This window comes from Malus domestica, chromosome 05, assembly GCF_042453785.1.
Source record: "Malus domestica chromosome 05, GDT2T_hap1".
NCBI lineage: Eukaryota > Viridiplantae > Streptophyta > Magnoliopsida > Rosales > Rosaceae > Malus > Malus domestica.
The window spans coordinates 37,378,722-37,390,499 of record NC_091665.1 but is presented as its reverse complement, the minus strand read 5'-3'; the positions used below and the strand labels follow the sequence as shown (position 1 = coordinate 37,390,499).

General features: G+C 38.2%; 1 protein-coding gene across 1 annotated transcript; it reads left to right on the top strand.

The window, feature by feature from the left end:
- Window positions 1-278: 278 nt before the first annotated feature.
- LOC103435255 (uncharacterized) lies at window positions 279-6,707 on the top strand. The gene is made up of 16 exons (XM_029102961.2): window positions 279-549; window positions 657-701; window positions 791-831; window positions 935-1,016; window positions 1,250-1,294; window positions 1,789-1,845; window positions 2,323-2,382; window positions 2,467-2,594; window positions 2,842-3,079; window positions 3,163-3,229; window positions 3,517-3,587; window positions 3,667-3,756; window positions 4,370-4,478; window positions 4,673-4,764; window positions 5,533-5,638; window positions 6,400-6,707. The coding sequence occupies exons 1-16, from the start codon at window positions 409-411 to the stop codon at window positions 6,525-6,527; spliced, it is 1,500 nt and encodes a 499-aa protein (XP_028958794.1). The 5' UTR covers window positions 279-408; the 3' UTR covers window positions 6,528-6,707.
- Window positions 6,708-11,778: the final 5,071 nt, after the last annotated feature.

The window sequence follows — 11,778 nt, the reverse complement described above, 5'->3', positions numbered from 1 at the left end:
TGTAACGACTCGTTCCACATCCGTGGAACACAAAATTATAACATCTCCTTCTCCTTCTTATTCCTCCTTATTTTCATCTAAGGACATCTTTGCTCTCTCTCTTCCGTGCCGTCCTATCCTATCCCGTCTCATTTCATTCTGTCCCAGTTCCGTTTGCATACCAAACGAAATCAAAATTACCGCAAAAAAATATCAAAAGAAAAGCACGTGCCGGTTCGATCGGGTTGCGTCAGCGGGCCGGAGCTTTGTTTAGAATGCTTGTGAAGGTTCTCGCACTTTCTCAACGGTTGTATGCGTAGGTAAGACGGACACTGCCATCTGCTCCTGCCGCCAACGAAACATCTCAAAACTCCCGCACATTCTTTTCAATCGCAGAGAAAGAAACAACACAAAGAGAAGACAAGAAACATGGAAGGCAATGGCAATAGCAACACCCAAGACCAGAATCAAATCGTGGATGTCCGCTCGGTGGTCGAAGCCGTCTCCGCCGACGACTCCGACGCCCCTCTCTACCGAGTCGAAAGCCTCTGCATGCGCTGCGGCGAAAACGTACTCTCTCTCTCTCTCTCTCTCTCTCTCTCTCTCTCAATTTCTTCTTAGGGCTTCTCTGTGTTACTTTTTATCTTCAAATTTGTTAATTTTATTGTTAATCTCAGGGGACTACCAGTTTTCTGCTGACTCTGATTCCACACTTCAGAAAGGTATGCCTCTAATTGCTTATAAAGTTGGCCAATTTCTTCTTGTTGCTGTTGTTGTTTTGTGTACTTGAAAGTGTTTTGTTGGTTTGCAGATTTTGCTTTCGGCTTTCGAGTGCCCGCATTGCAATGAGAGGTAAAACTTAAAACTATGTGATTATAATTGTTCAGTTTTTTTATTGGTTTAGGGAAATTTTTGTTTTTGATTTTCGATTTTGTATGTTTTGTGTCGAACACAGAAATAATGAGGTTCAGTTTGCTGGTGAAATCCAACCCAAGGGTTGCTGCTACCGGTTGGAGGTGCCTTCCGGCGATCCCAAGGTTAGACTAATCAAATTTTTATAATTTGCATTATGTGGATCATTTTATCTCTTGTTTTTGTCGCAAATTTTCCGTATTTAGCCAAATTGCCAAGAAGTACTTATCGTATTGGATGCACTGATATGTTATAGTCACAAAGCCCTTATCTTTACACAATGCAACGCATGATCTTTTTTCTATTGGACATTCCCCCTCCTTCAGGATTGCCGAATTGATGAACTTTCTTTGTGCAGATGCTTAATCGACAGGTGGTGAAGTCTGAGTCTGCTACTATTAAGGTACCTTAACGTGTTCATTCTAAATCTTTAATTGGATGAATGCTGACACAGTTCGTAGTGGTATCTTTTATTTAATGTCGTTTAGTTAGTCAGTTTGGTAGTAAGATTTCCACATTCCGGCTGTGGAGATTGGGGCTGCTATTATTAATATATCCCTATTGGTGCTAATTGACACTCATAGAAAAGATTATATTTTTCGTATTTATTTTTCACCTCTCCCAGACCCTGCGTAAAGCGGGAGCCTTGTGCACTGGGTACGACCTTTTTTTTTTTATATTTTTTTTATTTTTTTGTAATCCCCTTACAAGATGATCAAGAAGAGCAAGGAAATATTGCTTAGATATGTAAGAATAGCAATAATAAAATGCTAGGTTAGTCAAACTAGAATTAATTTTGTCTGTTCTCGTTCCTTGTGGCATTGTCTTAATTCTCTATTTGTATAAGGTAACAAAAATGTACTGAGTTGTGCATTCTCTTTCATCTTGTGTACACAGATTCCCGAATTGGATTTTGAGATTCCTCCAGAGTCTCAACGTGGATCTCTGTCAACGGTATTGTTTTACTTCCCCGTCTTCTCTAGTAGAGTTGGATAAATTGCTGCTTAGTGGATTAGCTCCATTCACCTTGGTAATTTTGTGGTTGGTAGTGATATCTTATTTTTTACATGTATGACCCTGTGTAGTGATCATGATATCAGTGCAGAATCTGCAGACCAGTAAAACTTTTGTATACCTTTTATTTTGTATCTTTCTGGATGGGTAGGCTTAAGTTGTTGGTTCTCCAAGAAGATTAACGTTGGAGATGGCTAGGCGTATTAAATGTATATGCAATTATATTATGCATGCACCTTAATGTTGGACCTTGTATCATCTTTTTAATTGTGTAGTTTGATCTTTGGTGTATAATTTTTCATATATTTTGTGTCTTCAGTTCAATTTTTTTCCTTATATTTTTTAAGAAGTACCTACATTCCATCCCCACCCCACCCTTTCCCTTTTCAAACATCTTATATTTGTCTGATAATTCAGGTGGAGGGGATATTGTTGCGAGCCGCAGATGAATTGCAAGCACTGCAAGAAGAACGCAAGGTTCATGCAGAAGGTTTACATTTATTGTTTTCTGAGATAATGTAGTTTCTCTCAATATTTACTTACTGTCCTTTGGGTTTTCAGAAAGTGGATCCTCAGACTGCTGAAGCACTAGACCAGTTTTTGTTAAAGTTGAGAGCCTGTGCTACAGCAGACATGTCCTTCACCTTCATCCTTGATGATCCAGCTGGAAACAGCTTTGTTGAGAACCTGTAAGAGATTCGCAATTTTGAAAAGAGAACCATTTTGTTATAATTTTGGTCCTAGGGATTCATTCTATCAATATACGGTTTAAGTTGGAGTCACTTTTATAAGGAATGCAGCTAATGTCTCATAAGTGACTTGCATTTGTGGTGGACTTTGGATTTGTTTTCATTTCTTGTCGCTATAATTTGAAACTTAATTTGCTTTTTGTTTGGACTTTTCACTGACAGAGGGTATAAAATATTATGTGTGCAGGTTTGCTCCATCCCCTGATCCATCATTGAGTATAAAGTTCTATGAGCGAACTCCAGAGCAACAAACAGCATTAGGGTATGTTGTTGATGCAGCATCGACAGAAGCAGTTAGCACTTCTGACCAAGTACAAAGAGTCCCACATGGCTCAATTGGAGCAGCAGCTGGTCATCGGGCCATTGCTCAGAGTAATAGCGCTGAAATTGCTGAATCTTTGTTTCGATACACAGCTCCAGAGGAGGTACACATTTATTAATTGTTCTATGCATTATCCACATTTATAGATTTTTGAAACATTTAGTGAATTTTTCTACTGTTTGACAGGTGATGACTTTCCCATCGACATGCGGAGTTTGTACTGCTAGGTGTGAAACTCGAATGTTTGTCACCAGTATCCCTTTGCGTCTGTTATCAGTCTTCAGATATTTAAGTCAATAGGTTGGCTCTCTTTTACAGCTGACCTGGAACTTGTTTTAGTCTTGTGAAAATGAACCTTCTGCTTTAAATATAACACAATGGCCTCTCTGTAGATCCAACAGTAACTAGAAAAGAACACATCTAAAGCAAAGTTAAAACAATCCAGTTGGTTGTTAAAGAAACTTAGGACGTGCGACTAGAAGTCACTTTTACCTCTAGAACTTCTTTTTGCAATATCTTTTTCTTCTTAACCATTTACAGACATTCCATATTTTCAAGAAGTAATTGTCATGGCATCCACTTGTGACGCCTGTGGTTACCGCAATTCTGAGGTTTGTACTAATCTTCTTATTTTGTCGATTTGTTTTTTCTCCTCCATGCTTTGTTGTTAAATTATGCTCTCTTGTGCAGTTGAAGCCTGGTGGACGAGTTCCTGAGAAAGGGAAGAAAATTATTCTTCGTGTGAAGAATGTTAAGGATCTTAGTCGTGATGTAATAAAGGTCTATAACCCTGTTCTTATCATACCTTGTCTTTATCTTATGATGTTTATTACAATGTTCTTATCATTTCTTGTCTTTATCTTATTATCTGTGCATATACTACTTCCACTTTCCCTCATACCAGTAACATGTAGCCCTTGACATTGCTTTCCTAAAGTTGACTTGTTCTAATGGTTCTGATTAGAGTGGTTGTTGGCTTAATATTAGAGAAAATTTTGCTGTAATTTCTGCACAAATGCACAAGAATATGGAACTTTAGATTTCCATCAGACAGAAAATTGTGAAAAGGATGGGGAGTCTGGACTGGTTTATTGGTTTATCAATTCAGTAGTTTTGTTTTGCCGTTGCTTGTAGTGCTAAGTGATGTACAGATATATACTATAAGAATGTGACAAAAAGTGTATTTTTCTTTTTGGGAAGGAAAAGATTTTGTTTGTTTGTTCTGTTTTGCCTGTTCATATAGTTGTATCCAAACAAGCATCCTGAATGTGGAGGATAACAATATCAACTTGGATGGGAATAAATGCATGTTGATTCCGCATCCATGAGATCTTACCTTTATTTTTATTATAAAGTTCCAACCGTAATCTAACAAACTATCATGCTGGATCAGTCTGATACAGCGAGCGTGATAATTCCAGAAATTGAGTTGGAGCTGGCTAGTGGCACTCTGGGAGGGGTTGTTACAACTATTGAAGGCTTGATAATGAAAATTAGTGAAAGTAAGTACTGATATTTCTGCCTCTTCCGTCTGTGACATGCTGTGATTTCTAGTACATGATTCGTTTAATTCCTTCCGAGTACCTACCTCTCAGAGAGTGGAATTTAACATTGGTATTTCTTCTAATTACCCAGAACTGATATGGTTCACCTGTGTTATGGTTTTGAGAGAGTGCCTTTATCATTGATTTTGCAGGTCTTGAAAGAGTGCATGGATTTAGTTTTGGAGACAGTCTTGATGAGAATAAGAGAAGCAAGTGGCTAAAGTTTCATACAAGCCTAAAAAAGGTACTAGATGGCCTGTCACTGGAATATAGAAAAGAAATATGCGGTCTGAGTTTTTAATTTCTGTAATATTCTTTTTCATTAGTGCATGTAACATACAACAACAACAACAACAACAAAGCCTTTTCCCACTAAGTGGGGTCGGCTATATGAATCCTAGAACGCCATTGCGCTTGGTTTTGTGTCATGTCTTCCGTTAGATCCAAGTACTCTTAAGTCTTTTCTTAGAGTCTCTTCCAAAGTTTTCCTAGGTCTTCCTCTACCCATTCGGCTCTGAACCTCTGTCCCATAGTCACATCTTCGAACCGGAGCGTCAGTAGGCCTTCTTTGCACATGTCCAAATCACCGGAACCGATTTTCTCTCATCTTTCCTTCAATTTCGGCTACTCCTACTTTACCTCGGATATCCTCATTCCCAATCTTATCCTTTCTCGTGTGCCCACACATCCCACGAAGCATCCTCATCTCTGCCACACCCATTTTGTGTACGTGTTGATACAACACCGCCCAACATTCTATTTTATTAGTGCATGTAACATAGATGGAAAAAAAACATTCGTGCGAGAAATTTATTTCGAACATTACAAAGATGGCAAAAATTTCTAAATATGGAATATGGATATGTTTTTTTTTTCTGCAACGGCTGCGGAAAATTAGTTTGCTTTATTCTATCTTTTATTTTGGTTGTCTTTTTATGTATAATTATGGTGGCTTTTACTTTTTCCACAGACAATATCAATTTTTCCCTTGACTTCTCTCCCTTTGCTGCAGCTTCTATGTTTAGAAGAGCCTTGGACTTTAATTCTTGACGATGCATTGGCTAATTCTTTTATTGCACCGGCAACTGATGATATAAAGGATGACCATCAGTTGATGTGTAAGACTTCTTTCTTTCATCTCAAGTGTACTTTAAAAATTCATGGTTCCTCGTTTTTTTGCTCTTAGAGAAAATGCCATAGTTAACGTTACATTAGTAGAGGATGATTGCTGACCATAAAGATGTGTTAAGAGGGAAATTGGGTTTTACCAATAAGCTATCTTTTTTTTTTCCTTAGTTGGGTCAAGAGAGGATAATTTTGTCTGTTCATCTAGATTCTGCAACGCCTATGTAATTGAGTTGATTTTCTACATTGTCACTACATATTCTTGCAAACAAGATACATTCTTAGAATTACATCAGTTCTGTGTCGCCGTATGCATCTCAGGTTGTGTGGTGTCCCATAAACCTTACCCGGTATGCAGTTAAGCAGTTTTAGCTCCCTTGTCCACCACCAACGAAATTGGTTATCCTTTTCTGGTAGATAACCTTCGAGTGCGATAATGATAAAATCTGATGGAATTGAAACTTTTAACGGAAATTTGTATGGAAGAAAGTATTATCTTGGACTTCACAGAATTTTATTACTCTATTATAATCTTCGAGTGCGATAATGCTTGTCAAGTCATGTATCTGGTAAATGCTTGTGTGACCAGCAGACCTCTTATCTTTACCAGTTTTTTCTTCAGCATTTGATTTTAATTTTCGTTAACGAGTTCCTTATATTATACTGCTTGTTCGTTCCTTCACCTGATTACGACGACGCTAGTTATTGCTCTCTTACGCTTGACATTGTTTTCTTTGGTGCTGGCCGACTACAGTTGAGGAATACGAGAGGTCATGGGAGCAAAACGAAGAATTGGGTCTGAATGACATTGACACCTCTTCCGCGGATGCTGCTTACGATTTGAAGGATACCGCAGTAACAGAGCAGAAGTCCGGGGTGTAATTCTATTACCTTCATCTCTTCCCATTTTTCGGAAGGGAAAGGAATGCTGTGTACTAATTCGAGCATGTGTAACGTTAATGTTATAGCGTTTTAATTACTATGTATGAGCTGATGCTGCTTCTCGATACTTGATGTTACGCTGTTGTACGATGTTTTTATATGGAATGCCTCTCTTACAAACGTCGATACGGTGGAGCTTTCCGAGCTAAAGTGGATGGAAATCTAACGGAGTCAAGGGCATGTGGTAAATTAATGATTTTAGAAAGTTGATATGATAAATGATTGCTTAAAATTTTAATTTAACTGACAAATAATAAGTGTATAGAATCATATGATATTTTGAAAATTACCGATTAATACTATGTTTTTGTATAGTAAATTACATTTTACTGTCTTAATTTTGTGTTGCATAACAATTTCATTCCTTATCTTTTAAACATTGCAACTTAAGAATTCATTACAATGTAATAAATTTGTTAATTTTTTTGTTAAATGCTGATGTGGATGATGCAGACCCCACACTTTGCTGATATGGTATCATGTTTGAGCCATGTGGACAAAAAATTAATAAAAATTTGTTATTATTTAAAAATGTTTGAAATTAAAAAAAAAAAAAAAGTTGAAGAGGATGGGGCCAAACGACATAGTTGGCCCAGGGTTATGTTTTTTCCCTCGCTGCTTTGCCCAGTCCTTTTTTCTTGTGGTTGAGCTGCTGCCCAGTTTTGGCTGCAGGAAGAGACACCGTTAATTTTCCGATGTCGACGGAGAGACCGTGGCTAGCTAACAGGGAGGAGACTGAGGCAATCATTCCTCCAGTGATTTCACCGTCGCCCATCTGCTGTGCCGAACCGTGATTCGCAATCCTCTCGATTCGATTGTTGACACCGCCGGTGGCAACTACCTGATGAGCTTGGTCCTGAGATCCACAGTTCGATCCACCATGAACGGCGACCAAACAGCGTGAACTCTGGGTGGGTCCTGTTCGTGGCACCGAGAGCAGTGGAACGGCGGTGGTGGCGACGGTGCTTGTCGCCGGTGTTCACCGTAAACTCACCTGAGAAGCTCGCCTAGGAAGTGGGTCGTGTCAATCCAGGCCCCCACGTGGATTCCTTAAGAGCAACTCCACCTATGGAGCCTTTTCTCTGTCAATCCACTATTAAATCCACCATTTTGAACAGTAACTGCCTTTAATGAATAGGAACTAGCATTAATGAACTGTAATTATCATTTACATCTCCACCTTTAGAGCCATTCCCTAGCAATAGACAATAAAATATTAGTTTTTTTTGTTTTTTTAAATAATACAAAATAAAATTATTTGTAATTTCGGATAAGATTTTTTAAATCGTTCTCGTTGCGTCACGTGTTATTTTATAAAAAAAAAACAATTATTTAGCGATGGATTTCGATAAGATTTTTATCTAATGTCATCGTGCCATGTGTCGTTATCTTTTGAGAATCTTTTACGATAGATTTTGATCAGATTTTAACTCGTTCAAAATTGCGCCACGTGTCATTATCCGAAAATATAATTATTGGATATCGATTTCGATAAAAAATTTATCCAATACGATCGTGCCACGTGTCATTATCTTTTCAGAATCTTTGAGGATAGATTTCGATCAGATTTTTAACGAATGACGGCATGCCACGTGGCCTTATCTACAATCCAATCCTTTCTAAATCGTCCATATAATCCACCATCCATCCTCACAAATCTCACACCAATTTTCTCAACATCTCTATCTCATTATTCATAATTTCTGCTTCTTCTTCACCATCCATCATTACAATGTCTTCTTCTTCATCAAGGATGATGTGGGAAATCGATCAGCAAGAGGAAGAATTGTTTAACCAATCTGAAGGAATGTTCAACCTTCAGATAGCCGAAAATGAGATGGAAGAGGATGAGGAGCGTAGAAGAAGAGATGACGAAACAAGAATGGCCAAAGCCTCACATTCCCGTCGAGTCATCCAGACTGTTGCTCAGATATGCAGGCCCAACCGTTCAAGAAACCTTGATAGAAGCAAGCAACGACGGGGTGAAGAGCTGTTGGACGATTACTTTGTCCATAACAGTGCATTTCCTGATACGTACTTCAGACGCCGTTTTAGAATGGAACGACATTTGTTCAACAGAATCATGACTGATGTTTGCAACCATGATTCTTACTTTGTGCAAAAGCAGGATGTTTGTGGTGTTATGGGTCTCCTGCCTGAGCAAAAAATCACTGCTGCATTGCGGATGCTTGCGTATGGAACATCTGCAGACCAAGTGGATGAGATAACGAGGATGGGGAAATCAACCATTCTTGAGGCCCTGATGAGGTTTTGCGGTGCAGTCGAATCTTTGTACATCGCAGAGTACCTCCGAAAACCTACTCGCTGTGACTTGCAAAGGCTTCTGAAGAAGGGAGAGATGCGAGGTTTTCCTGGGATGATAGGAAGCATCGATTGTATGCACTGGACGTGGAAAAATTGTCCAAGTGCATGGCAAGGCGCATATGGGGACAGAAAATGATCAAAATCTATCATTTTGGAGGCAGTGACATCTTTTGATACATAGATATGGCACGCCTTTTTCGGGGTTCTGGGGGCTCAAAATGATCTCAACGTCTTTGCCCAATCCCCAGTGTTCAACGACATCCTGCAAGGAAAGGCACCAAAAGTCACGTACGTCGTCAACAGACGTAGGTACGAAGGGGCATACTACCTAGCTGACGGCATTTACCCACGGTGGGAAACATTTGTCAAAACAGTGCCACGTCCGCGAAGTGCAAAGGAAAAACACTTTATAAGCTGTCAAGATGGGTGCAGGAAGGATGTGGAGCGTTGTTTTGGTATCCTTCAAGCTCGTTGGGCGATCGTCAGGGGTGCTGCCAGAATGTTCGATGTAGAGTCACTTTGATCCATCATGATGATGTGCGTCATTCTTCACAACATGATTGTGGAAGATGAGTTCGATTATGATGCGATTGATGAATATGAGCCAGAGGCAGACACGATGAACAATTCAAGAACACGGATATATTGTGCACATGATGCCACCGAAGAACCCGTGCAACACGACCCATTAGAAAGGGATGGACGTTACAATGAAATGGTCATTCAACGATATACTGCACTTCAAATGTCATCTATGCACATTGATCGGCAAATTGACTTGATAGAGCACCAGTGGGCATTGAAACAAGCTGAAGATACTTAAGTTTATTTAGTATGTTTGTTTGTATTTGGTATGTTTATGTAATTTTATTTGGTGTGTTTTTTGTAGTGAGTTTTTTATTATTTTGTATGTTTATGTAATTTTATTTGGTGTGAATTATTTGGTATGTTTATGTAATTTTATTTGGTGTGTTTTTTTGTAGTGAATTTTTTATTATTTCGTATGTTTATGTAATTTTATTTGGTGTGTTTATGTAATTCCAATTGGTGAGTTTTTTAGTTTTATTTGGTGTGTTTTATAATTTCATTATACGTGAACAATTTGATGAATAAATATTCTATTATTAGGATAAATATATTACGAAATTAAATACATGTACTCTCACTTTTAATAAAGTACTAACTTCATAAATAATAAATTACATAAGTACCCTATTCCGATTACATGGAAACAACATAAATAATAAATTACAACCCAAAGTGATTGGAAAACTATGGACTCCGATTACAAAAGTACCATATTCCTCACCACTTAACCAATATGTGGTGCTAGGATCATCTTGTCTTGTTGTGCTAGGACCATCTTGTCTTGATCTCGCTTCTCTTGCATGCCTCCTTTGCACCACATCCGCTTTCTCCGACTGCAAAAAATATTTAGAATTTGGAGACATCTCTTCTAAACGCGTGTTCATAATGTCACGATCTCATTGTGCAATTCTTTATTTTCTAAGCAACTCCCTTTCTTGCCTAAGTAGATCTCTTTTCCTCTATTCAGCTTGAAATGCTTGTTGAATAGCTGCAGCTTTTACCTCATCTCTAGCCTTGTCAGCCTCATATTTTGCCAATTCCCGCGCCAACGTCAATTCACCTTGACGAGCAAGTTCTTGCATGTACTTTCCATAATCATTCTTGGAAGCACTCCCTTTCCTCTTTGAAGCCTTCTTACCTAGAGGCCTAATTGGATAACGGGTTGACCCCGACGCTTGTTCAGGAATGGGCTTTTCAGGCACTTCTTCTCCATCTTCTTCATCAACATGGGAGCCATGATCGGGTGTAGAGTGTGGAGGGGTGCTGTGTACAAAGGTGTTGTGTAGAGGGATGCTGTTCATGCATACTTCTGGACCAACATGCACAACTTTGAATTTAGGACAATCTTTAACAATATTCCAACATTCCCACCGGGTGAATGATTTGTTTCTTGATTTGATTTTGGCAGCATACCATGCTTGTGCTTGAAGTTGCTACAAATAATAATAATGAAATTATTAGGTAACAAATAAATAATACAAACAAATAATAATAATGAAATTAGGTCACAAATAAATAATACAAACAAATAATAATAATAATGAAATTAGGTCACAAATAAATAATGCAAACAAATAATAATAATGAAATTAGGTCACAAATAAATAATGCAAACAAATAATTATAATAATGAAATTAGGTAACAAATAAATAATAATAATGAAATTATTCGGTAACAAATAAATAATACAAACAAATAATAATAATGAAATTATTAGGTAACAAATAAATAATACAAACAAATAATAATAATGAAATTAGGTCACAAATAAATAATGCAAACAAATAATAATAATAATGAAATTAGGTAACAAATAAATAATACAAACAAATAATTATAATCAAATTAGGTAACAAAATAATTATACAACAACAACAACAAAGCCTTTTCCCACTAAGTGGGGTCGGCTATATGAATCCTAGAACGTCATTGCGCTCGGTTTTGTGTCATGTCATCCGTTAGATCCAAGTACTCTAAGTCTTTTCTTAGAGTCTCTTCCAAAGTTTTCCTAGGTCTTCCTCTACCCCTTCGGCCCTGAACCTCTGTCCCGTAGTCACATCTTCGAACCGGAGCGTCAGTCGGCCTTCTTTGCACATGTCCAAATCACCGGAGCCGATTTTCTCTCATCTTTCCTACAATTTCGGCTACTCCTACTTTACCTCGGATATCCTCATTCCCAATCTTATCCTTTCTCGTGTGCCCACACATCCCACGAAGCATCCTCATCTCCGCTACACCCATTTTGTGTACGTGTTGATGCTTCACCACCCAACATTC